This window comes from Crassostrea angulata, chromosome 7 (genome assembly GCF_025612915.1).
Source record: "Crassostrea angulata isolate pt1a10 chromosome 7, ASM2561291v2, whole genome shotgun sequence".
Taxonomy (NCBI): Eukaryota; Metazoa; Mollusca; class Bivalvia; order Ostreida; family Ostreidae; genus Magallana; species Magallana angulata.
The window spans coordinates 43,912,058-43,939,996 of record NC_069117.1 but is presented as its reverse complement, the minus strand read 5'-3'; the positions used below and the strand labels follow the sequence as shown (position 1 = coordinate 43,939,996).

The 27,939-nt window shown below is 34.1% G+C and overlaps 3 protein-coding genes across 4 annotated transcripts; 2 read left to right on the top strand and 1 right to left on the bottom strand.

Moving 5' to 3' along the window:
- Positions 1-117: 117 nt before the first annotated feature.
- On the top strand, positions 118-3,170 carry LOC128193159 (uncharacterized). The gene is made up of 7 exons (XM_052866444.1): positions 118-246; positions 353-463; positions 561-659; positions 832-1,014; positions 1,250-1,393; positions 1,523-1,735; positions 2,136-3,170. The coding sequence occupies exons 1-7, from the start codon at positions 202-204 to the stop codon at positions 2,196-2,198; spliced, it is 858 nt and encodes a 285-aa protein (XP_052722404.1). The 5' UTR covers positions 118-201; the 3' UTR covers positions 2,199-3,170.
- LOC128193158 (cubilin-like) lies at positions 2,552-26,321 on the bottom strand. Of its 2 annotated transcripts, none has more exons than XM_052866441.1 (17): positions 26,218-26,321; positions 23,841-23,887; positions 23,589-23,615; positions 22,620-22,820; positions 22,108-22,209; positions 21,874-21,986; positions 13,256-13,356; positions 12,884-12,996; positions 12,416-12,526; positions 11,967-12,126; positions 10,421-10,506; positions 7,446-7,624; positions 6,789-6,963; positions 6,371-6,542; positions 5,965-6,107; positions 5,585-5,713; positions 2,552-5,118 (listed from the first exon to the last, which is right to left on the bottom strand). In XM_052866441.1, the coding sequence occupies exons 2-17, from the start codon at positions 23,878-23,880 to the stop codon at positions 4,973-4,975; spliced, it is 1,998 nt and encodes a 665-aa protein (XP_052722401.1). In that variant the 5' UTR covers positions 23,881-23,887; positions 26,218-26,321; the 3' UTR covers positions 2,552-4,972. The 2 variants fall into 2 exon arrangements, with proteins under 2 accessions (XP_052722401.1, XP_052722402.1); XM_052866442.1 differs by having other exon boundaries at positions 12,428-12,526; positions 26,218-26,320.
- Positions 16,544-20,955, top strand: LOC128193160 (uncharacterized). Its single transcript, XM_052866445.1, has 2 exons — positions 16,544-17,178; positions 20,356-20,955. The coding sequence occupies exons 1-2, from the start codon at positions 17,025-17,027 to the stop codon at positions 20,808-20,810; spliced, it is 609 nt and encodes a 202-aa protein (XP_052722405.1). The 5' UTR covers positions 16,544-17,024; the 3' UTR covers positions 20,811-20,955.
- Positions 26,322-27,939: the final 1,618 nt, after the last annotated feature.

Genomic DNA, 27,939 nt, shown 5'->3' with positions numbered 1-27,939 from the left:
GAAGCCCTTCATGTTGTATGATTATCATATAAACACAACACCCCCCCCCCCCCAAAAAAAAATTGAACGAGAAATTATATTCACCGTCATCAAAACGTGAAGTCACAATCGTATGATTGAGCACTTCATAGTATGATGTTTATGATAACAACGTAATAATAGGGTGACGTCATAATCAGTTGCTTACTTTGTGTTGTCAAAATGCCGTCGGGGGAGTTCAGCAGATCGGAAAAACGCTTTCTAAAGGTAAACCACAGTAGGTTACGATGCTTCAAATGTAGTTTGTTATGTGAACAATATGCTTACAGTGTATGTAATTTGATACAAGTAATAAACATGCATTTTATTTTAGAAAAGCTCAAAGCTCTTCAAACCAGAGCCTTTAAACCTTAGTTTGTTGGAAGAGAAAGATGAGGATGATAAGATGGACTATTTACTCAACAGAAGGAGAGAAATCGTGAAGGTAACATGTGTACAACAAATTACGTCTGGTTAAACTTCGTGATAATTTTTAAAATGTCTCCCGTAAATATTTAACTGTCCTACTTTTCATATACTAGGTCAGTCTGACAGGGCTTGGAGATGTTCAGGGGAAGGACGATATCGCTGTCCTGGACCGAGTCAACAAGTTTCTTCTCACCCCTGATCACCGGGAATCGGTAAACATAGCAAAAAATTGATATCAGTAAATTAAATTCAATTCACAAATAATCATCAGCATTCTCCTCTTCGTCATTATTTGAGCTTTCTGGAGAGCCCTCTTTTGTCTTTTTTTTTCAGAAGACTCGTTACGGTTTTTGCTGGTTAATTTCCTATTTTCTTTGGTTTCAGAGGTCTGTTACCCCAGAGGCTGAACAAGACAGCAAACAAAATGAGAAAGGTCTGAACGGTCTAAAAAAGAATCTGAGTGATATATCTCGCGAAAATCTCAACAAAGCACCGCCTGTTTGCCAGAAAACTACTGGAGAACCCAAAAAGGAATCAACAGATCACGAAAAACAGTCAAACAAAAAGGTACGGTTTTCTCATAGTACCTATCATAGAACGAAGTCTAGACTAAACATTTGACGCTTAGTGGTTAAAGTGTACAACTTCCTCGCCTGGAATTCCTATTTTCTATGTATTTTGGAATCATTGGTATTTCATGTGTCTATTGTCTAGTACTTCATGCTTCAGTCTCAAATATTGAACTGACGACCCGTAATTTATACATGAATAAATTGAACGCATTTCATTGAATGATCCAAAGGGACTCTACCCGTCTCTCGTCAACTGTCCACACCGAGTCATCTACGTCAGAGAAGCTATCAGGAAAATCGATACCCTGTATATGGCCCCAACTCTGGTCGTCCCATCGGTAGCGGAGGAGGAACATCTCAAAGAATTCAACAATGTACAAAACTACTCTAATTTGCAAATTACTCAGTACTCTTGTCAAAAAATTATTATTGAAATATCAACCAATTTTTTTTTAAGTTTGAAGCAATTTATGTGGGTTTTTTAATGATTGTTGTTTTTTCAGTTCTGTGGCGAATTCAGTTGGCGGAGAGATATTCCAATTAGTGTTAGTGACAATGGCACTAGTGAAACTTTGGAGTTTTGTGTGGATCCGCGCGCCATCCCTAGAAATCGATCTCAAAATTCCAACCCTAGCCTCGTGTTAAGGAAGCCAGGAAATTCCCAACCCGATACTATTGGACGTAACTCAATCATTTCGTCCAGTAACAGTTCACAGGTGATCACGTGTTTAAAAAATTTCGAAACATAAATTTTAAATTAGAGATAAACAAGTCAGCAACCATACATGTTATATTCCCTTTTAATTTTCAAAAATTTCTTTAAAAAAGAAAAATTAGGGGTCGTCAAATTTTTTTAACTTGTCACTATTCAAGGGGAAATAAATTTGTCGATGCCCAATTGGAAATTTGTCAAAGAAGTGGAAAACCAAGCCAAAAATGTTATTTCAAAAGTTGAAGATATCCTTATTGAACATGCATTTGAAACCAGTCACATCCATGTTGTTTTCAAGTAGGGATGTATGTTTGTTCCTTTAAACACGGAAATGCAATATATATTTATACGTATATTGTTTTTTTTTTTTTCATTCAATCGAATGTTGACTTCGTATCCTTCAGGGCGGGTTTGCAATACAGGAAGGCGAAGATGATTCAGACAATTGTATGATCATGGCCGGATAACAAGTCTCCCACGACATTGGAATGCTCCAAAAATTGGAAACGGAATTATGATTTGAAAACTTAAGGGCCATATATGTTTAGATTGTGTAAAAATATCATAAGTTATTAAGTACACTTAAAGTTTGTAAAATATATTATAATAGTTATTACATACATCTTTTTGCTTAAGGGCATTGATACAGTGAAGCTTTTGTAAATTCAATAGAACATATTTTGTACTAGTAAAAAACATACTGTAAAATAAATTCTGATTAACACACTCATTTTATCATTGGCTGTTTCAATTAATAAATAGTGCTATTAATTGATCATTTTGGGGGAACAATCAACCAATGAATTTTTTTAAACAACTATTTTCTTCTTTAACAAATTTTATTACAAACTTGTATGGCATAATGTTGCATATTCACACCGTAAATTCATTGTGAAGTAGTATCTCCCTTATACAAATTAAGAAAACACATACATTGTAATAAGCCTTGAACAGGTGTTAACTCATAACATGAAAAACATGACAAACTTACATTAGTATTAGGTCCAACACCTGACTTTGTGCAGTATTTTCAATAAAAATGAGAACCGATGACATTTGCATAGATAATATTCTACATGGGTCTGAAAATTGTTTCCAGTAAAAAGTTGAAGCCAATGGATAACGGGCGTCGATGCTGAAGAGGCTCTACTGTAAATAAAATGTTACTATAAAGCATATAATAAATAATTCTTAACATTGGGGGAGGGCGCTGAATTCATCAGATCTATATTTAAAGCTGCATGAATGACTATTTCATATAAACTTTTTACAAATAATCAATTCAGTCTTTTATTTTAACAACCACAACTCATCAATGGTATTTTCTAAAGGCACACCAATTAGTCAAGGACGGCAAAATTATCATGGATTGTGGAAAATGATAAATCCAAATCATATAGAAAAGCACTAATTCAGAACAAAAAGATGGAAACCTAAAACACCCATAAAATCAAAGTTTAAAAAAACCCGAGAGATTTATATATATTGTACATGCATGTGTGCATATTATGTACAAGAAAATATTTAAAATATCACCGAAAGAAGATTAACTCTAGATACGTAACATAACTAATGTTGAATACTGTAAATCAACTTTTTTTTGCAACAACTTAAAATTGTGATTTACCAGAGATAAACTGGTTTGCAGTGACTTATTTTCGCAATCAAGATGCAGATTATCGGGAAAAAAAATTACCAGAGAAATTTGAGAACTGGTTTACAGCAAGAAAATTTTTTCAATGAATAGGTTCTTGCAAACCTCACAACAAATTTTTCATACACAAATAAAAGTTGTTTTACAGTATTTACCAAAGCAAGACATGAGCATTTACAAACAGTTCGACATCACAGACAAGATTCCATTGTTATTACAACAACTTGCAAAGACTAGAGTATTACACAAAACAATATTTCACTTTTGTCAAAGTCCAAATTTTCAAGTTCTGCACATATTTTCTCCTAATAAAGAAAACATAGTGAGTATTCTTTTATATGAATATGCAATAACTAATATGAATATGCAATAACTAATCATCATCATTTACATATCTGAGTGTAATATATATGTAGAGCTTGGACTTTTGGTGGGATGTTATCTAGTTTGCTCAATCAACACAAGCTGTAAAATATTGACCATCTTTCTTCTAATTTGCTAAGAGAAGCTCATTAATATTCACTGCCTGTCAAAATCAGAAGGTTTTACCCCCAAGATCTGCTCTGCTGTGTAGAATTGATGCCATTTGAACTGAAATATACAGCTCCATGAATGTTGTTGCATTCAATGTATTCATACCTATTAATATCAACCAATGAATAGACAGTTAAGCATGAAAAGACCCCACCTTCACTAAATTGGATTTTGTCATGCACTGCCCAAAGTCCAAGCTCTGGTTAAAACGGCTCTAACTTCACAAAACAAAAATGTTTAAAACAAAAAGGGGTTTTTAAAGATATAAAGGAAGACCTTGAAAAACATTTACATCTAGGAACATGCTAGCTGGTTTAGTTGTACAATCAGATCATTTCACTCTTATAGGAACAACTTAAATGGGCACATATCCAAACAAACTTACATATATGCGTAATGATATCATATGCATCAACATTTTTAAATACATCTGGTTTTTGATATCAAAAATTCAACTAAACTAAAACAAAAATCCTCCAAAATACCCAAGTAGCTATTGAGAGACAAATATGGAGAAAGTCGAAGATACATTATGCATTGAATATTTGTATAAAGCAATGATAAACAAGTAACAAATATAACTGCAAGCAAATTATAAAGTAACAGTATATACCAGCATAGACAAAGTCCTCCTCTAAAAGAATAGGAAATCCAAAACAACACTTCAGATCAATTAATCCCAAGGAATAGTAAAAATGATTAAACTTTGCTTTCTAAAAAAAGAGGAGATTTTTTTTCAGTTGGCAGATCTACTGTTGAAAAAAATTCAACTTCTTTCAGATCATTTAAAATATTACAAATATATTTTGTCTTATACTTGTGATTTTAGAGAATTATAACATATACATTGTACAATATTTAAATTTTAACTTAATGTACAACTACCAGGTACACATTATTCAAAGCTCAGGATAGATGAGAGGTCCAAGTATTGCAAAATTTCTTAAATCTGATCTACAAAATGGCAACTTAACAAGAAAACAGTGGCATCGCTATGTAAATGTGGAATGTGTGGGTGGTTCTGATTGACAGGTGGGGTGTGTCTACCACTGATCACGTGACAGATGGTTCCATCAGATCCTGTAGGTGGCGGTAGTTAGGATAACGACACCGCTTGTACACTGCCGGTATCACAATGGTCAGGACCACTCCAAAGGCGAAGGACATCAAAGCGATTATTACCACCAAGTAAGTTTTCACTGTAACAGATGCATCTAATGGTCAATATCAAGAGCTTTTATACAATACATAATACATATACAGTCCTAGTACAAGCATATATCTTACAAAGAAAATTAAGAACAATTTGTGAACAAGTTATATCGATGAAACACTATGCCCCCCACCATAATACTGTCCCCCTTACAAAAAATTGATCTTGATCTATCAATGACCTTGACCCTTTAGCCCTGACCTTGTCTCCTGAGCATGACATTTTAATGACCAATAAGAAAAGTTTATCTAAGAGAGTTCAAAGGTTGTTAGCTTGTGGACAGATAGCCAGTCAAGCAGACATTATTTTTATTTCCTCATCATTGATGAGTCATCAACCAAATTCTGATATAATTGTGCTCATGCATTTTTAATGCATTAACTTCGTTTACATATAAATCTCTCAGTGCCCAGTTCTTCTTCTCTTGAGATTGGGGAAATACATGTACTTACATCCAGTTTTTGATGAGTTTATCGGACAGTTATTTTCATCAGTCATGTCCCCACAATCGTCTACCCCATTACAGATCCAGTCAGGGTGGATACACACCCCATTGTTACACTGGTCCTTCTTCTGGCAACCTAAATATAATGTTTATACTGTACCACTGTCAAATCATTCATTTTCATGTTCATGGATTGTAAGAAACATGCATGTACATTTGTGGAAATACATGCATCATAAATCAAAGAGATTTAATCCTAAATGAACGAATGTAAGCTTTAACATTTAGATGAATCATATATTCTTTCTAAGTAACCAAGAAAAAGAACAGAAATCACAATTTCATTTTAAAAAGAATTTTTGTTACCACTATATATCAAGGACTTACTGTATGTGTTATAGCTAAGCTTGACCTTGGTTGGAGCCATCATTTTTACCCACAGTGCATTGGTGCGACTGAGATAATCCTGGGACTGTTTAGAGTTGAATTTGAAGACTCCAGACTTTGATGTTCCTCCATCCAACACAACTCTAAACAATCAAAAACACATTCAGAAGTTAGAATTCACTCAAAAGGTTATACCAGTAAGTTAATATGCTATAATGAAATCCACATCAAATAGACCCACAACTGCATATCATATCCTTAGAATAAGTCTAGGCCAAAAATTATATGTAATAATTTGAATGATGGTCACTAACGGATTTGAGAGTCTTCTAAAATTGACGTTCTTTAATGTTTGACTTTCTTAACACCTCTGGAACAGGTGCATTAATTGGCATTGGACACTTACATGCTTGAGTTTGAAGACAATTTGGGGTGTGAGAGGGAGAACTGGACGATATTGGTACTGTTATTGGGCCCTGACTTGGGAAGACTGATGACCCAGATACAGGACTCCCCCTCAGGAATCCTCTCTGGTATTTCAATGCTAGATTTGGGGGACGTCAGATATCCACCACATCCTGCAACACACGATGTATCAATTTAAATCTTCATTTTTTTTCCGAGACACAGAATCATGCAATTTCATTTTCAGATACAAGATGAATATGTTACTTTTATTTTCTTTACAATAACTGTCACCTTCTTTTACTAGAAATTTAATAAAATTGTCAAAATGTATGAGAGGAGATAATTAATGAAAGCTGACAGTGAATAATACATATACAAGGTCACTGTACCAATATATACAAAAAGTCAATACTTACTGAGCATCTTATAAGTGACATTGAATCCTTTGCTGACCTTTCCAACACCTTGACCTAATTCTGCGCTGCTGTCAAAGACCAGCTGTGCAATATTTGACTCGTTCAAGTTAACAACTGCGTCTGTAGAGGGAAGGTGGTCTCCAGAAAATTTCCACAAAGCTGTTCCTGTGTCATCCTGCCATAAAATTAAAATCAGTTCTCAATGTACTACATATCACTTTATCAACATGCAGATTGAACCATTTCTGAACAAGAGTATATAGGACTGTGCTTATGTTGATATGAGTACAAGCAACATTACCATTTGACATTGGATATACACGTTGACTAAAAGCTGCATTCATGTAGAATTCACTTGCAACTTAAATACCCTCTATACACTTAATCTTCATACAACAACTTGTGTGTATCTAGAGGAGGGGTCAGGACCCCCTCCCCCCCCCCCCCCTTTGGAAATTTTAAACTTTTTAAATTCATATAAAAAGTTATCAAACACATCACTTACACCCCAATCCCCCCCAGCATCCTTCAGACAACCCAGGTGGTTAACACTTCCAGATCCACACATGTAAAATTTAATTCCCATGAGTTCCTTTGAAGTTAAACAAATAAATTAAATGTTAAGTAAAAGGCGATTTAATATAAATATTTTCCAACCTGGAGTCTCAAAGTGTGATTGGATGCTAGAGCAGCAGTTTCCATGGCAACATACACAAAAGTGGAACTATTTTCTGGTATTGGAAGATTCCACTTGCAATTAGCATTAAACGGGTACAGGTTAGGATACTCTGGACTTGTAATTGTTCCTTCAGGAGATTTCAGGGTCTTTCCACAAGCTAAAATAGAAGAATTGTGTACACATGGAAAAACATAGGTAATCACAGATTACAAAGCTCACCGAGACGAGACATCACCCTTATGAGACTTCACCTTTTTGAGACCACCTTTATCATATTAAATGAAAATCATACTTTATGATCTTGGATTTTCAGGGATTCTGTTTTGACACAATATCGTATATCATCTGTTAAAAAATTGTATGATAATCATATGTTCATATGTTAATCAATACAATAATGTAAAATTAAATATTGCATCCTATCATATTTACAACATATATCATATAATACAAAAGAATACCATAATAAACAATGATGAGATATGATATTGTAGCTTATGATATGACATTGTATTGTGTTATACGCTATTGTATTTGATCAAATAATACAATATCATAATATATAAAACAATATAGTATTATATTACAATATCATATTACATAATACATCATAACATTGAAATATATGACATTATATTGTATAATATAGTATGATATTGTACGATACTGTATCATTTTTGATACATAATATGATATTGTGTCATATGATACAATATTATTTGAAACAACATTGTATCATATCAAATGATACAATATTCTGTGATAAAGTAAAATATTATATAATACAATATAATATTTTACATATTGTATCATATGATACAATAATATATTTTACAATATCATACAATACAATTTCATGTGATGTGATAATATATCATATTGTAAACCAATATCATATTATACAATATCGTATGATACGATATCATATAATATAACAGTATCATATTATACAATTTCATATGATATAATTCTATATTACAGAAACTAATATCATATTACCCTGTACACAAAAACATATGATACAATATTATAGAATATACAATATAGTATCATAGGATACAATATTATATTTTGCAATATCTTATGTAACAGTAAGATGTGATTAAATAATAAATTCATAATACAATATAATATTATACAATATTGTATCATTATATACAATACTATACATAACGATATCATGATACAATATCATAATAAAAATATTTTAAAAAATTATACAATATCATATCGTATCATATAACTTTTTATAATATTACATATGATATTATATTGTATCATATTGAACAATATTGTTTCATACTATACAATTCTATATAATAGGAATCATGTTATATCATTTATCAACAATCACATCTATCTATCGAGCAGGTTTGAATGAGGTAGGAGATTTCTTTAGCATCCTTGATAATGGAGATCAGGCTCTGCATCTGAAGCAACCTCTGCATTTCATTTATAATACAGTTAAATCAACTATGCAAGCTATCATCTATAAAACATGTGACCTGTTCCAAAAAAACTAAACCTTATCCATCATCCGAAACCAATGGCTCAGATTCAGCATTCAAGCCTGTCAGGTGCATCAGTATACATAAGACGCATCTCCATGCAAGTTTGGTGAAGTTCAGACCAGTAATAATGAAGATATCATCATCAGAGGGCACTAGCAATTAAAACCTTAAGCTGCTCCAGCATCCGCAACCTATGGCTCAGATTCAACATCCATGCCTGTCAGGTGCATCTGTATCATAAGACACACCATCCATTCAAGTTTGGTGAAGTTAGGACCTGTAATAACTAAGATATATTTTTTAGCATTCTTGATAATGGAGATCAAGCTCTGCATCTGAAGATTCTCTGTGATTCATTCATACTACAGTTTAATCAACTATGCAAGTTTGAAAAAGTACTATTATCTATTAAACATGTGACTTGTTCCAAAAAACTTAACAATATCTATGGCTCAGACTCAGCATTCAAGCCTGTCAGGTGCATCAGTATCATAAGACGCACCATCCATGGAAGTGTGGTGAAGTTAGGACAAGTAATAACTAAGATATAATCATCAGAGGGCACCTGCAACAAAAACTTTAACCAGCTCTAAAAACCTTAACCTCCTTCAGCGTCCGAAACGTATGGCTCAGATTCAGCATTCAAGCCTGTCTGGTGCATCAGTATCATAAGACGCACCATCCATGGAAGTCTGGTGAAGATAGGACAAGTAGTTACTAAGATATAATCATCAGAGGGCACCTGCAACAAAAACTTTAACCAGCTCTAAAAACCTTAACCTCCTCCAGCATCCGAAACGTATAGCTCAGATTCAGCACCCAAGCCTGCCTGGTGCATCAGTATTATAAGACACACCATCCATGCAAGTTTGGTGAAGTACAGACCTGCAGTAACTTAGATATTGCTATCAAAGGGCACCTGCAACATAAACTTTAACCTGGTCCAAAAACCTTAACCTCCTCCAGCATCCGAAACCTATAGCTCAGATTCAGCACTCAAGCCTGTCTGGTGCATCAGTATCATAAGACACACCATCCATGCAAGTTTGGTGAAGTACGGACCTGCAGTAACTTAGATATTGCTATCAAAGGGCACCTGCAACAAAAACTTTAACCTGGTCCAACAACCTTAACCTCCTCCAGCATCTGAAATTTAGGACTCAGATTCAGCATCCAAGTCTTTCAAGTCCATAAGTAGGTCCAGATGCATCATCCATGCAAGTTTGGTGAAGATAGGACAAGTAATAGCTTAGATACAGAACCTGCAACAAAAACTTTAACCAGGTCCGGACGCCGACGCCGACGCCGACGCCACCGCCGACGCCGAGGGTATAGCATAAGCTCCCCCTGACTTCGTCTCGGTGAGCTAAAAATCTTATACATGCCCTTTAATTTCAAAAGCATGCAGTCCATGTACCGAATTCTTTGAACTCGACCGTTACCTGGTCTTGCAGAATACATCCCAGAGAGCACTATAGGAATGGTTCCATTTGAACACTGAGAATTATTCTTCAAGTTTACTTCTATTCTACAATTCAAATAAAAGATATACATGTATTAAGAGACTGCATGTAACTATTTGTCAGCCTAAACCTATTAACATATCACCTTTGCAAAAGCAGTTCTATTAATGATATTTATATGAATAAAAAATATCTTGCCATACCTGTTAACCCTCCCGCATTGCGTGGGAGACTCCCGCAAAACAGCCTAAAAATCTAAGATCTCCGGCATCCAACCTATCTCCCGCGCGGGAGACAAATTTCTCCCGCAATCGTATTTGTCTTCCCCATCCCCCCCCCCCCCCCCCCCAAACCTCTGAAACTTTACATGCAAATTTCAACAACCACTGCGGGTTTTTCTCTGATTTTGAGCTCAAAAAGCTGCTGTGTAGCTTGAATACATCAAAATCCATCCAAGTACTGTCTACCGTGATCATAGTATGACATGTTATAGTCCAGTTTACTTTTTACGATTACTTCCGGTTTTGACTTAAATCAGTTACGTATTTAGTTATGCATAGGCCTTATAAGAAAAATAAGCGAAAGCTTAAAACATCTTGATTTTACTCTGTAACACCAAAGAAAACAATACACAGCCAGTGGTGTCACTTAACAGGTGCACAGGTAAAGCACCCAAGCCACGTGCAGTGAGTCGTGACTAATTCTATCTGGCCAGCATGGTCCGTAAAAATCAAAGTGAGTTTGGAACACTGAGTGTTCATACAAGCTACCAATAAAAATGCATTTCACAAGAGTTTTTAAAGTTTATAGTACCGGTACTATGAATTACAGGGATGCTATAGATAGTACAACAGAGATCATTTTTAAATGATACTGGAGAAATACATGTTGTTTTGTGAATTAAAAATCTATCCTATATATAAGGCAAAAAATAATTTTAATGAATATTATTTACTGGTATTTTCTTAACTGGGTTTCACTGCAAATTCGAAATACGCAAAATAAATTTTCAGTGTTTACCCTAGATGTCAGCATGCAGTGATGGTTTAATATACTGAACAATAAGAATATAAAAAGTGGCACTATTGACTTCTTGTATTGTACCATGCAAACAAAATAATAGTTTTCTGAACATGTACAGCAACACAAGTTGTAATTGCACACTGGTAGTCATAGAAATAATAAAATTTAAAATGATTGCAAATGTATTAATTACAATCATTATCGTAAAATAAGGTATCTTACAGTATTTTTAATACATATTTGCATTTCATGTGAAAAAATGTCGTTTACCGCAAAATCTCCCCCCTAGCCAAGTTGGTAAGGGGGAGATTCTCCCACATAGCAGCTTTGAAAGGTTAACAGGTATGTCTTGCTGTAAATATGTACCATTTTTATACTCTAGCTACATGTATAATTGCTCAGATTTTCAAAATAATTAAGGAATTACTCTTGTTTAGTAAAGTTAATTAAAAAGAAAGTACATGTATTACATATTTCATTATTTACTCTAATCCGTACGTACAAGAATCCTTTTTCAGATCTGACATAAATAGCGGGTGTGACTGGAGAACTCTGGTTTGTTAGCATTGCGATCCTTTTATCATATTGACTGTGACCCTCGTAAATTGTGACGCTTTCGTTCGGACACAAATTCAGACTTTCGATCCTAAAAGATGTTATTCCTAAAGAAAAAATATAATTTTACGGTGCAAATAATAAGTTTAATATTGCGTATAATATTCCATTTAGCTCACTAGTTTAATTGATATCTTGAAATTGCAAACATTGTCAAATTTAAAATATTTCTGTTAAAATTTTACAACCAAACTGTATGACTATAATTTATATTTGCATCTTGTACAATATATGCTTTTACCTGGAAATTGAGCTTATCATAATTTGGAGAAGAGAAGAGTGTTTACAAGCAATTAGTTACCAGTACAAACAAAATTTATACAGTATAACTTGTACCTGCAGTCATACCTTTATTCCTTGGAACTGCCACAATGGAGCACTGTGTCTCAATTTTCGGTCTTTGCATGTAAAAACTCATTGTAGCTGATGTAAGAATGATATCACATCCTAAGGAAGAGAAGCAAGGTACAAACTGTAAGACATGCAGTTTTAAAAAGATTTTTTAATTTCTTTATAAAGTTTACAGGGTACATAGGGATGTAGCATTTTACCTACTACATTCTATGCAAAAAAACGCACCTCTTTCGGATAAAAAAAATGTCCATAATGTGCATGCATATTGCAATAAATTTACAAATACCAGTAAGAGATAGGATTGAGCAACATCAAACACCCCTTTCTTAGTGTGGGGGTTATTTGCCAATGAGTATGCATGTACATATATTGAATTTTTTTAGCTATATCGCAAGTTTATTGTCCAATGACCAATGGAATATACTTGGTTGATATTTAGTCTTAACATACCAGATGAAACACTTTTGAAAAATCCAGAAAAGAACTCCTGCTGATCTATGTCTTTGCCGACTACCAACATGGCCCCAGTTCTAGACGTTATGGGGAAGAACTGACTGTATGTACTGTTAAAATAGGATAAACATGAACAAATTGCATCATCTATAATATATACATTCTATTTATCAAAAAGTGTATTATTTATACAAAATACAACTGTTACAACTAAATAACTGTTATGCATTTATTTTGTGTTGGGTGCACAATTATTATCAAATTACTGTGTGTTTTTCTTGATCGTTGAAATATCAAAAATTTAAAGGTGTACGTCTTATAAACATTTTAATACAAAGAAGAATCATTTGTTTATATAAATGTTATTACCCAAGTTCCACCAATAGTTTATCGGGGAGAGGTTTCAAGCCGTCATAGAAAGCAATTCTAGGTGTGGGAGTAAGGTTACTATCATTCAATAGAATCTGAACCTACAATTAATTAAACAGATATTGATATAATAAAAAAGTACATTTCATGTGCTTTATTTAACCCAAATGCAAACATTTACTTTTTACAAGATCAAAGAATGAACAAGAGGCCCATGGGCCACATCGCTCACCTGAGGAACAATAGGTATGATAAAGTCAGCTTAATGGAGTCATAATACAAGCAATCTGGACAATGTACAATAATACACGTAGATCCTGTATAAATAAAATCCACTTTCCCCCTTGGAACTCGGATAGCCCTGATTGCTGCCAATATTTACAAGAGCAGACTTTAATCACCGCTCCTGCACATATATAGGAACTCAACGTTACGCAGGCAGGGATGACCGCACACCTACGCAACTCAACAGGTACCAACGTTTCCGCCAACAGCTCAACCTAACGCAAGCAGGGAGTGCCGCACATTTGCGCTAGAAAGGCCTGAACACCTGCAGGGATGACCATACACTAGTGCTCCGCCTCAACCACCACCAATACAAGCAGGTATGACTGTACACTTGTATTAATGCGATATAGAGCAGGAATGACCGCACACTTTGTATCGAAGGTTAGAAAACATGGATGTTCACACACTCAATCTACCCATACCTGTTCAAGTTTAATCCCAAACAGTCGCTCATCATTATGCAATAGACACTGTCCCTATATATGTGCTGGCCGAAAATAATTCATAGTATCTAAAAATTGGAAATCAAAAATAAACAAACTAATCCGGCCTAACCCAAAACTTCTGATGCAGAACAACTTATATACATTGAATATTTATTATTGTATAAAAATAATCATCACAATAATTGGTTAACAGTGGATGCATTAATTAAAATAATCAAGAATCAATAAATCAAGGGCAACAACTCAATACAGTAATACAAAAAGATTCTAATGAAAAAATAGCTGCCTGCTTCAATTTTATAGTCACATCACATGTTGAGTATTGCAGTTCTCAAAAAAATCCTTTACAATTGCTTATATATGGGATATTTAGCTACATCAAACTCTGAACCTTCTTGTGAGGCCGAAGAATTGTCCTGGAGCCAAAGTTTTAACAATTATAAAGAATATTGCTGATTAGTTTCTGAGAAGAAGATTTTTAAAGATTTACTCTATATATTCCTATGTAAAACTTTAACACCCCCCCCCCCCCCTGTCACCCTACCCCCAGGGATCATGATTTTCACAACTTTGAATCTACACTACCTGAGGATACTTCCACACAAGTTTCAGCTTTCCTGGCTGATTAGTTTCTGAGAAGAAGATTTTTAAAGATTAACGCTATATATTTCTATGTAAAATGTTAACACCCCCCCCCCCCATGTGGCCTCACCCTACCCCCAGGGATCATGATTTTTACAACTTTGAATCTACACTACCTGAGGATGCTTCCACACAAGTTTCAGCTTTCCTGGCTTATTAGTTTCTGAGAAGAAGATTTTTAAAGATTAACGCTATATATTTCTATGTAAAATGTTAACACCCCCCCCCTCCAATGTGGCCTCACCCTACCCCCAGGGATCATAATTTTTACAACTTTGAATCTACACTACCTGAGGATGCTTCCACACAAGTTTCAGCTTTCCTGGCTGATTAGTTTCTGAGAAGAAGATTTTTAAAGATTTACTCTATATATTCCTATGTAAAATTTCGACCCCCCATTGTGGCCCCACCCTACCCCCAGGGATCATGATTTTCACAACTTTGAATCTACACTACCTGAGGATGCTTCCACACAAGTTTCAGCTTTCCTGGCTGATAAGTTTCTGAGAAGATTTTTAAAGATTTACTCTATATATATTCCTATGTAAAATTTCGACCCCCCATTGAGGCCCCACCCTACCCCCAAGGATCATGATTTTCACAACTTTGAATCTACACTACCTGAGGATGTTTCCACACAAGTTTCAGCTTTCCTGGCTGATTAGTTTCTGAGAAGAAGATTTTTAAAGATTTACTCTATATATTCCTATGTAAAACTTCGACCCCCCATTGTGGCCCCACCCTACCCCCGGGGGTCATGAATTTCACAACTTTGAATCTACACTACCTGAGGATGCTTCCACACAAGTTTCAGCTTTCCTGGCTGTTTAGTTTCTGAGAAGAAGATTTTTAAAGAATTACTCTATATGTTCCTATGTAAAACTTCGACCCCCCATTGTTGCCCCACCCTACCCCCGGGGGTCATGAATTTCACAACTTTGAATCTACACTACCTGAGGATGCTTCCACACAAGTTTTAGCTTTCCTGGCTGATTAGTTTCTGAGAAGAAGATTTTTAAAGATTTACTCTATATATTCCTATGTAAAACTTCGACCCCCCATTGTGGCCCCACCCTACCCCCGGGGGTCTTGATTTTCACAACTTTGAATCTACACTACCTGAGGATGCTTTCACACAAGTTTCAGCTTTCCTGGCTGTTTAGTTTCTGAGAAGAAGATTTTTAAAGATTTACTCTATATATTCCTATGTAAAATTTCGACCCCCCATTGTGGCCCCACCCTACCCCGGGGGTCATGAATTTCACAACTTTTAATCAACACTACCTGAGGATGCTTCCACACAAGTTTCAGCTTTCCTGGCTTTCTGGTTCTTGAGAAGAAGATTTTTGAAAATTTCTCGAAATTTTTCATTTTTTTCTAATTATCTCCCCTTTTAAACAGGTGTGGCCCTTAATTTTCACAACTTTGAATCCCCTTTGTCTAAGGATGATTTGTGCCAAGTTTGGTTGAAATTGGCCTAGTAGTTCTTGAGAAGATGTTGAAAATGTGAAAAGTTTACGGACAGACAGACAGACGGACAGACGGACGGACAGACAGACGGACGACAGACAAAATGTGATCAGAATAGCTCACTTGAGCTTTCAGCTCAGGTGAGCTTATAAAAAGCTATAATCTTAAAATATCTGTTTTAAACATTGTTTTATACAACCATGCATAAATGTATTAACATTCTGAAAATGTAATATTTTGTATTTATTTGTATATATATTTATCAAAATTATTATAAATCAGCAGATAAAAACAAATAATTTAATTAAATTAAATTTAATTATTTAATTTTCTTATTTAATAATTTCTATCTGCAATTATTTAGTTTCCCTTACAACACTCAATTAATGTGTTTCAGATAATAAGGAAGTAGCACAATCTATAAATGTACAATAACACAGAAAATAGAAATTTAATGACTGCAATATTACATAATTATGTTGATAACATCAAAAGGGAATGTAAAAAAATTGCAATTAAAAATCCTTAAAATACATTTTTACAGAAGATGTCAGCTTGGAGAAATAACTGATAACATCAAAATATGGTCAATTAAAAAACCTGCAGATTAATAGATAAAGCTGTAATTATTGCCTACTCAACAGGTAGATAAACAAAAGGACCCCAAGCAGGTGGCCCTCTTCACAGAGGTGACAAGATTAATCTAGGTAATTATGACCCAATTACCTGGTCAGCACACAAGCCTTGATACCCCAGCAGGTGCCCTATCTTCATAACACACAATTACATGTTACACCAATCACTTAGGTACTGTTTGAAGTGGGAATCCAGCGGTTTCCCAATTAACAAACTTCAAAGCCCCTGCTGTGCTAATGTAGAGCAAATAAATTCAGTTTTTATAATTGTCAAAACAGCAGGACAGCATGGGAACTAGAGAGGGGAAAAGGGGTCCGTGTGAGGCCATACCAGGACAGCTATCGACAGACATGGACAACCAGAAGCTTTGGGATGTAGCTGAGAGACTTCAACGTTTGATTGTGAGCCATGACAGAGCTGTTCAACAGATGTACCTCTTAGGTAAGGAAATCAGTAAACTTCATGATTTAGGGGTTTAACTTTAGATTTAAAATTTCAATTAGCTTAGATCTATTCCTAAGAAAATCAAAATATTCATGTGTCAGAAATTATATGATGTTGGAGTTTGTTCTGTTTTAAGATCTACAGATTTTCAAAATAAAAATTGTTTAATTATACTGAGAATGCCATCACCTGCAATGATATCTTATATGATAACATGAAATATAATGAATCCTTTGATATCATTAAAAGTACAAATCTCAATGGTATAATTCATTTAAAATGCAATATTATTTACATGCCGGTCTTGTTTATTCTCTAGTTTGCATCAAAATAATTCAAAAGGTTAACAATTAATCAAATGAGTCTTTTAAATCAAGTAAAACATATATTAGCACAAATTTAACATTATTATTAGTAAAAACTTCTTCAATTAATTTACATGGCTTCTCTGCATAACACTTGAAATTTTAAACCTTGAGTATAGAGTGACTTGGGGAATGACCTTATCAATGCCATGTTCTCTATTTGTAAAAGATGTATATCATAATATTTATTCTCTTTACCAAAAAATTTCATTGAGTTATTTCCCTTGTATAAGTACCAAAGCAATGTACAACAGGACACATTTCCTAAACAAAAAAAAAATGGTGCAAAAATAATTGATGAATTCTATATACATATAGTTATAAATACATACTGTAGACAAACAGGAAACTGTGCTTGATTTGTTAACATTTCTACCCTAGGGCCTACAGCATGTCACTTTAGAATGATATATATAATGAACATGTATACATAAAAAGACATTTAAATAAAAGTTATATATATCATATTTGATATCAGTATATGCAATCTTTTATTTACAATATGGAACTAATTCACGGTAACAGCTGGGGCTACATGAAGCCACCATCTATATAAATTTGTAAAATAAGATTAAAGTTTGGAATTTATAACAGCATTATAAGTGCATGCATGCATGTTCATTAAAGCTGGGAATAACACAGTTTGAATTGTATCATTTGTATATAAACACTGCAATGCCAAAAGGGTGTGGATACATTTATTTGTATCTGGCACATGATAACAATTATTTTAGGAGGATATTTATTAGACACACATATCTTTGCAAGAAGTGCGATTTCACAAAAAATCGTTTTGCTTTATGGGTTTAAAAAGTAAAAAAGAGAAAAACTGTCAATGTGTCAGCAAACCATGTTTTCTTTAGTGTGAACAGTATCCATAATCTTATTTGTCAATCCTGAATAGATAAACACTGCCTATCCAGAGAAATTAAGTACTTTGTATGCAATATTATGTGAGAAAATGTCTAAAATCAACAGCTACTATTTTTTTTTACCCATAAATCATCAAAAATCAAAATCCAAGAAATATGCACATCTCTGAACAATTGACCTGAAAAACAACAACTCCCTGTCTTGAAAACTGTAGGAGGAATTATCCGTAAAATAGGGATGCTCTTTTGGCAGCCGCCCACCCGCAACCCATCCCGCCTGCCCTCTCGCCATTTCAATACCAGGATTTTTCTTTTGGAAAACCCGGTTAAAAAATAATAGGAATTCTAGAGCAAGCTAGCTCATGTACCTCACACTCCCCCAATACATGACAATTATACACACAATGAATGGCAGGGGACACATTATAATTACTGGTATACACAAAATAATACAATAAAGAGGTGCATCTCCTACATGTACAAATAATCACATCAAAACTTCCTGTAAATATGCATGCCTACACCAGTACTTTTGCTTTAAATAACAACAAAAATTTAACGTTCAAAATGGCCCAAATTCCCCATAATATAATGAAATTGCATGGATTTTCATGTGACATGTACATGTAGCATGCGCAGGTACCAGTACACATGACATCATGTTCTATTACCTACAAAGTTGCTCAAAGTTTTTTATACGCTGGTCGTTAAGTATGCAGTTTTTTTAGTCAAACAATATGTGTTGGTAGTAAATGCACGGATGCATGATTTACCACTTTGAAGTGTTGATTTTTTTAACCATATATGCGCAGGGGTATTTTTTAAAACTTTCAGCGTAACAACGGGTAGTGTAAATTTCCACAACACATAAATAACCACTTTTACAGTAATATATGGCCAAAATTGAATTTCAAAGGGGCCAACATTTTACAAAATTAAAGAAATCTGATTTTCCAGCATAAAAATATGATTAACACATTGTGTCCTAATAAACCTAAATACCTACACATTCACAAAATTCTGTGCAGTGGTTTTAAATGGAGTTGTGCTGATAAACTGTTTATTACTTAATTCAATAAATGGCTAAAATTTTAAGTTCAAAAGGGCTGATCCATTTCCTGGTAATATACAGATCTACACATTGTGTCCTAAATACCTACAATGTTTTACACAATTAAAATCTGTGCAGCGGTTTATGAAAAGTTGCACTAACAAAACAAAGGACAAATGGACTGACTGAGAGACGTACAGGTCAAAAACATTTTACCCCTCATTACCTGTTGCATGAAGAATAAAAATCTGTGTTATCCTTGAACATTGATACCTATAGCTACATCGATATCTGAGAGATTACTGGTAGAAAAATTCAATTTTTAAATATTTTATTGAAAACACCAGCATTACTTTTAAGTTAAATACTTATCCAATAACCATACTGCAAAAAATTCATATTGTTAATATAAAGCAAATATGAAACGACATGTATGCATAAATTACAAAACCATTTGCATTTATTTAACACTGAATTCTCAGAATATAAACCAGGTAGTTTGAAGAAATAATATTATGCTCTGAGTTTTGAAAGAAGGAATTGAAATAAGTAATTAAGAATTCTAACACAATTTAATTTACTATTGGATGAATCATAGGCCCAGGGAGCCAAAATTTATCTAGATTTTCTCAAGTGGGATTTCACCATCATGTCTAAATACTTCCTTGGCAAAACGCAAATTTATTTTTCAGTTTTCTATTTAGTTTAAGAAGCAAATTGGAGAATATTTGCTTGCCAACTTCTTTTCAAACAACCATCCAAAAACCTTTATAATGTACGGACTTTGTGAAGTCTATTATAGTTGACTAAGCAAACAAATAAATCACTATTATATGAGAAGTGAACCAAAGAGTACATGTACTTATATGCCAAAGAATTCTTTCAGATTCCAAACTTCAGGACATGAAAAACAGACTGTTTCACCAGAGGAACTCCCTTAGATTTCTACAGCTCCGCCAGCACTGGCACTCCCGTCTTGGAATGGTAGAGTGGATGCGAGACATGTACGACGAATATCGCCTCCGAAAGTGGACGGAAATCCAGGACCTGATCAACAATATCTTCGCGACATACAGCTCGGAGGAAGTGATGACGGTGCTCATACTGGCCGAGGTGTCTTCCCAGAGCATTGGGATCTTCATCGAGAACGAGGAAGAGGGCGAGACCAGTGTGACCTCTGAAAGCGATGTCAGTCAGGTGGAGGAGGTGATGATGGTGGAAGGAGGAAGTGAAGAGGGACAAGGAACTCAAGTGTCAGGGGAGATGGCAGAAGTGAACACCATCGTGGAAGATGAAGAGATGGAGGATGTTTCAACATTCAGTGTGGCTACAGCATTGTGATAAGTGATGAACCGTAAACAAACATGGGATAGTCTGCATAAGAGTAATAGCATTGGTAGACATGACAGAGTGTTATAGACATTACAATGTGATCATGCCTAAGAGACACATCTTTTTAGTCTTTGACATTTCAGTATTGGACCTTGTGATAATAAACATAATGTGATAGTTTTATAGCTCAGGTTAATACAAATGTGATTCAAGAGGTTGGAGAAGTCAGATTTTAGACATTTAAAATGTGCCAAGTTAAATGTAAAATAACTCAGCAGCTGAAATGTTGACTTCCTCTCCATGAACAATATGTCTAGTCTATTGACTCAACTGTCTATTTTTTATTTTGCAAATCATTATTTATGTTTTAAAAATATTTGATATAATTTAAAGTTACCAATATAATATGTATATTTTTATCAAAGGGTCAGGAAGATGTGTAAAATATCTAACGGTAATCACCGAGTTAAATGAGCACACTAACTCTTCCTAAAATTTGATGACTCTTGTACAAACACTATGTAAATTGATCTCAAAAAAGAAAACCACTACACAAAAAAATTATAACAGAGATTGTTATGAATACCTACCTTTTTATATGCAATGTATATATATAACATATCATTTATGTACAGTATGCACTCAACATTTTCCTGTCAATTTTTTTCATGCCTCTTACTTAGTGCTGTATGCTGTAAATGAGTCTAGTGCTTGTTTTGTAATATTCATATGTCATATTGAATAAATTCTGAACTTCATCACTCTCTTTCTCTCTCTTCAATGCATGGCATTATAATTAGCAGTATACCTCAACCTATATGCATTCACTCAGAATGTTACATTAACATAAGAATACTACTGACTACATTCTATTATTACCCACTTTGGCTCAATACTTAGTACTAAGAATATTAAAATGGGATTATCATTAAATCAAAAAATTATGTTGTGTACTGGGTGTTTTACATAAACTATTTTGGGAAATACTATATTTCAGCAATTTTTATTCAAAGCCATTGCATGATAATTTAAAGCCTGCATGCAAGCATGTATTGAAATGTCTGAGACTTGCCTGTTGGCCTTTGGTGGCTATTAGCTGGAAGTAGACTGGACTAGAATCATTTTGTGGGAGAGATGTGCCATTCAGTTTCACTTGTCCATTATCTGTGTATCTGCCCCCACCAGCTATAACAAAAAAATCTCCCTATTTATATATATCACTGAATAATCAAAATAAAAAACTAGTTCATAAAGTCATTAGTGTATAGTAATGTTTCTAAAATATTTTGCCCTTAAGGGAACTAACCTTGTGGTTTTAAGGAAACTGTGACATTTCGGGGTGAGCTCCCTTTGCCACTGTAACTTGCAAGCACAAGGAGTGAGTTATTGCTACTCACAAGTAAATCTCCTGCACAAAAAACAAAAAAATTAAAATATCAGGAAATGTTTTTCATGGACTGTACTTAAAGAGAAAGATTCTAAAAATAATGACAAAATTATTTACTAGATAAATACCATAAGCATATTAATATGTGTATTTATGCATCAGTTATGATCAAGTTATTCCAATTTAAACATAAACATGACAAGTTTTTAAAGAAAAGTAAGCACCTTGCGTAACCTTACCCATCTGATCCAATATTATATAATGAAAAAATACAGGCAACAATATTATTTCATGGAATGTATAAGAGCTGTCAATGATGAAATACTCTTATTTTACATTACATCAAATATGATGGCTGCAGCCCTACAATAGATTCTGCCCCAACTGAGACTAGAAAAATAATAGCATTAACCTATGACATTTGATATTACCGCTCTGATCCAGATCTGTGTACGATGCGATGAGGGTGTCACCATCCACAACTCGGACACTGTCCATGGAATTCGTCAGGTGGAGGCTGGTGACTTGGACAACTATTGTTGTTAATTTGGGGGACTTTATTACCCAGCTACAAGTTTCGTTTAGGTCTGCCACCAAAGTCTCATTGCTAAGGGTCAGGGTCTTGTTGCAACCTTAAAATTTTTACCATCAGGGATGGAAATACAGTAAAACATGGCTAAAGCATACACATCTCATAGCAGAGTCACTCTTACAGCAAATTTACGTTAGTCTGGTTCCCTTATCTATAAATCGTAACAGGGGATATAAAAATCTACATTTATAACAAACATACATCACTAGTCCCTAATGGTTCACTATATTAGGCCTAAGAAAAAAAAGTGTTTGTTTCCGCTTTCCAGACCGACCCTAGCTTTTACCCCCCGACTCAAAACATTTTTTTTAAGGATTTTTGATGGAAAATTGTTTATTTTCGTTTTTATCCGATTATATAGGAAAAAGATTTACTCAAAATTGTGGTCACAAAAAAGCTTGAAGCAGTTACTCTTCTCAAATCAGTGTAACTCAAACGTTTTGTTTCAAAATGGCTGTATGTTTACATGTGTTGTAGATTTTAATAATGCTCTCATCATTGGCAGAGGAAGTATCTGATATATAATATCATTTTTGTGTTTTTTTAAGACCAGCTTAATTGTCAGGAATGATATTAAAAGTATTTCTGATTTTATACCATTCAGCAGTGTCAGTATCTAACCGGCATGTATGGATACTGCAATATTAAAGGGAAAAAAAATATTTGAAAAAAAAAAAATTTCCGACCGACCGACCCTACTTTTTTTTTAGCATGAAAGCGGAAACAAACCATTTTTTTTGTTAGGCCTTACGCATCAAACATATGATCATTTACAATGAATATAGAGTTTTAGTAATTGTACACAAACCTGATACAGCATGGACAATCGAACACACTGAAAGAACATAAATCAAAGAAATTATTACACTGAATACAAGAATACTACTGCTACCATATAGGCCTAATGACAAGTAGAAATATACCTTTGCAAGACATAAAGAAAATTACAAAATTTGGGAAACAAATATCAGGAAACACTTAACTGATTAAAAGACAAATATGCATGTCTCTGAAGAATGCAGAAATACACAAAGATCTAGGATTGCTAACAATATCTTACCCAAAGAGAACACTGAAATAATGTAAAATTCTTTCTTCATCGCTTCCCTGGAAAAGAGAATATTGATTAAGATTTATTACAGTGACACCTGGTTAAATAGTGTACATCTAGTTATATATTTTTTCTTAACTGTAATAGTCCCATCTTCTTAAAAATTGTTTTATTTTTTCTATAAAGATTTTAAATCTCAGTACATTAACATGATAGAACCATTTTAACAAGACCTTGGACCTTCGACAGGACATAATTATCTAGTTATTGCATCAAAACCAGTTAAAAATTACCCTAGCTTCCACTGAAATATGCAGTTTTTGATCAGTTATTAAGACAGAATTTTCAAAGCATGATTACAGCTATCATATTGTCCTACAAATGTGTTATTTAAATTACCCTCACCTGGGTTGTACAGGCATACAAGTTTATAATTCACGGTAAATTATTAAACAAGTGAAAAGCTGTCAATGTGACAGCAAACCGGGTTTTCTTTTATGTGAACTTTATCCATAATCCATGTCAACCCATATCCAGTGAAATGGTGTACCCCTATATGCAATATTTTGCCAAAAAGTGACTAAGTTCAAAAGCTGGTATTTTTTTCATAAATTATCAGAAATCAAAATCCTAGCAATATGCACACCTCTGATATACCCTATGTACAATTGATCTGCAAAAGAACAACTTCCTATCTTGAAAACTTTAGGAGGAGTTATCCGTACAATGAGGGTACCCTATATGCAATATTTTGCCAAAAAATGACTAAGTTCAAAAGCTGGTAATTTTTTCATAAATTATCAGAAATCAAAATCCTAGCAATATGCACACCTCTGATATATATACAATTGATCTGCAAAACAACAACTTCCTATCTTGAAAACTGTAGGAGGAGTTATCCGTACAATGAGGGTACCCTTTTGGCAGCCGCCCGACCGCCCGCCATTTTCACCATTTTAATAACTGGATTTTTCCTTCGGAAAACCTGGTTAAAAATGTAAATATTCTTTCTGGTTATTTTGTGATCATAAATTGGGATGCCATATAAGCATCTAGAGTTTTCTTTGCCTCATGTCACATTAAGAGCTACACAATATACTTTCGAGCACTTTGCACTAGCTTAATGTGCTGCCATCTTCACAATGTCAAATGCAGGGCCAGGCTTACTGTTACATTCCTCACACTAACCCTTGACAAATTTGAGTGGCTATCAAAAGCCAGACTCATCAAAATACATGAATAACATATTCCTTAATCTTAAAATACATCAAATCCGATAATATTGTTGCATCATTATTTCCGACTTGGTTAATAAGAATGGGTTGAGACAATTTGACAGTGGGTGTGAGATGGAGTAACATTTTCAAACGATAGATTTATTGATCAGGTACATGTATGAAAACCATCTTGCCGAAGATGTTAAAACCTCTCTGATTCCTTTTAAAAACAGTTGAAATAGCCACTGTGTGCATATCCAAATAGGCAAATACACATTTTCATTTAATCACACATTCTCCTTTTCAATGTTTTGAGTAAAAGAGATACCAATTGGTTCCATGCTCTCTGTCGGGAACCAATTATCTAATAGGCCTAGATGTCAAAAAACTATACTTTTGACTGGACTTGCCTGTTTAATAGTGATCAACTTTTGTGAAGGCATTAGTGTGAAGAACATTAGAACCATTTCAACAAAAGCTTGGACTTTGGGTAGTTGTGTCAAACAGCAATGTGACATAAGCCTGTCTATTTCATTCCTCATTGCTTTTGAGCTATAAGGCTACGCAATCTATGCATATATCACTCTAAACCAGCGTAAATTTTAACCTGTTTTGATACAAAAAATAGATAGTTACATCCTACTGAAAGTCCAAGGACTTGTTAAAATGGTTCTAAAACATTACATTACTAGCCTTGACATAACGTGGAGATAGTATCCTGCCATCATTAACAGTTATGGTTTATGGCAAGTAAGTGATTCAAATGATCCATAAATAAGATTCAGTGGATCCATTAATTAAAACACTTGAAACCTTAATTTCATTTTAATTTCCTGAGGATTGAAAGGGGGCGGAGAAGGTGGATTTCATTCAACCACACCTATGCATGTCATTTGTTTTGGGACTAAGTCAAAGTAGATGTTCACACAGAGATTTCAAGGATTTAATTTAGTTTTTACTAAATGTATGTACTCTCTACAGTATTTAAGTTTTATTATGTGGACATATTCAATAAATCGGTCTCGTGTGTTTATCAGTGTCTACTTGTTAATATTTATACAGCGAACGAACATGAATAATTTCAAGATGCGTTTAATCGTGGAACAAAGCAATGGAATAAACAAACTATATGAATAAATGATTCAATTGACATGACAGTAATTACTTACTGAATATCAGAAGGAGAAAATTCATATGCGCAACAAACAATATTTTTCTGCTTTCTCTTTCCAATATTCTTCAAAGGTCATGTGACTGCTGAGCGCTGATACTAAAACAAGTCCGACGGAGAAAATGAGACCCCACGTAAGCCCCACCTGGGTCCAACGGCAAATGCATCCATGTATTGGTATAATGATCAAGTATATTGATAAAATATGGTAAATGAATTAGTATTCACTTACTATGTATATTTTTAAGTGGTTTTAAACTGAATATATAGACGTCAAACCATGGACAAGAACGATAACTCCTGATTACTGACAATAATGTGAATACACCATGGTGTGAAATATAGGGGGGGGGGGGGTTACATATGATAAGAACAGACATGTATTTTGCATAGGCACTGCGGACAAGAATTATCGAAGTCCGCAATGACCTTGAACTATGTAATATAGAAACTTCGAAAAGGTAACTGTATATTTGGATTTTTAAAACCTCATTTAATCTGCTGATTTTGCTTGTATCGCTGTACATATGTATCTTCTGAAATTAACACCAGATTGTTGGCGTAAATAGAACCATTTTAACAAGACCTTGGACTTTCAGTAAGATATATCTATCTATTTCTTGCGTCAAAACAAGCTGATTTCAAGTGAAATAAACACGATTGAGTAGTCTTAACTCAAAAGCCATACATCGTGTTAATTTCAAAGAGCCATGACTGAATGGCCAGCAATGAAATAGACAGGCCAACATCAGTCACAATGCTGTTTAACGCAAATACCAAAAGTCCAAGCACTTGTTGAAATAGTTCTAATCCGTTCAGTTCTGGTCTGCAGATAAAGAAGATGAGACAATAAGATGGCGAAAATGCCCATTCGTTTTAGTAGTATTTCTACAATTTTGAATTTATTTTTTTCCCAATTAGGCTAAATCTATTCAAATATATTATAATACAAGTTTTCAAAAGCGCAATTTTCTAACTATATTCAGATTTTAATATATTTAACAAAAGATAAGAAATTTTGGTGGTATCGAACCCATAACATAAAAACCCTAGATATATAAAGTTAGCTTATGTCAGGTACTCTAACTACTGAGCCATTCCAGACACAACAAAGTCGACTGTTTAAATATTATGGGTGACTTTGACCACGAATTTACGGACTTGTATTATTTTTTCAAAACGTTTATTTGTTGGGATACAAAATGATATTTTTAATGTATAGTGGGTCATCTCTCCACGTTTTTGTTGATTGAAATCGGTTTGTTTTCCAATAGACCTTATTTAGACTATGAGAAAAATATGGAGCACAAACCCACTCTAAAAAAGGAAATGCCTCAAAGTTCTAAAAAAATAAAAATGACAGTATTTGCAGGTCTTGATACGTATACGCCTGTTTGAGTCAACATATTCCAAGTATTGAACATATTTATAGGTTAAAAATCAATGACATGTTAAATATATATTGTTTTAATTGAATTTGATTATAAAAAATCAGCTTTATATTTTAATTTTTCAGTAGCTTGTCCGACCGCATGGGCATTTTACACGCCTTATCCACCCATCTTCTTTCCAGAGTACATCCCTTTCTACCCATTTTTCTTGTCTCTCATTATTCAGTATGATTACCGCAACAATGAAAAAAAAGCTGACACCATATACCCCTGTCTCACTCCTGCGTGTCACTTCAAAGCAGTATGTTTTCCAATTTCTGGTACACACA

Bases quoted from the DNA above. Each gene is read 5' to 3' on its own strand.
- LOC128193159 (XM_052866444.1), top strand. From the start codon at position 202: ATGCCGTCGGGGGAGTTCAGCAGATCGGAAAAACGCTTTCTAAAG. The intron at 464-560 runs GTAACATGTGTA...TTCATATACTAG, and splicing joins GAAGGAGAGAAATCGTGAAG to GTCAGTCTGACAGGGCTTGG. The intron at 1,015-1,249 runs GTACGGTTTTCT...AATGATCCAAAG, and splicing joins AAAAACAGTCAAACAAAAAG to GGACTCTACCCGTCTCTCGT.
- LOC128193160 (XM_052866445.1), top strand. From the start codon at position 17,025: ATGGGAACTAGAGAGGGGAAAAGGGGTCCGTGTGAGGCCATACCAGGA. The intron at 17,179-20,355 runs GTAAGGAAATCA...GAATTCTTTCAG, and splicing joins TCAACAGATGTACCTCTTAG to ATTCCAAACTTCAGGACATG.
- LOC128193158 (XM_052866441.1), bottom strand. From the start codon at position 23,880: ATGAAGAAAGAATTTTACATTATTTCAGTGTTCTCTTTGG. The intron at 6,964-7,445 runs GTTGGAAAATAT...ATTTTATGGCAG, and splicing joins ATCACACTTTGAGACTCCAG to GATGACACAGGAACAGCTTT. The intron at 5,119-5,584 runs GTAAGTACATGT...CATCTGTTACAG, and splicing joins AAACTCATCAAAAACTGGAT to TGAAAACTTACTTGGTGGTA.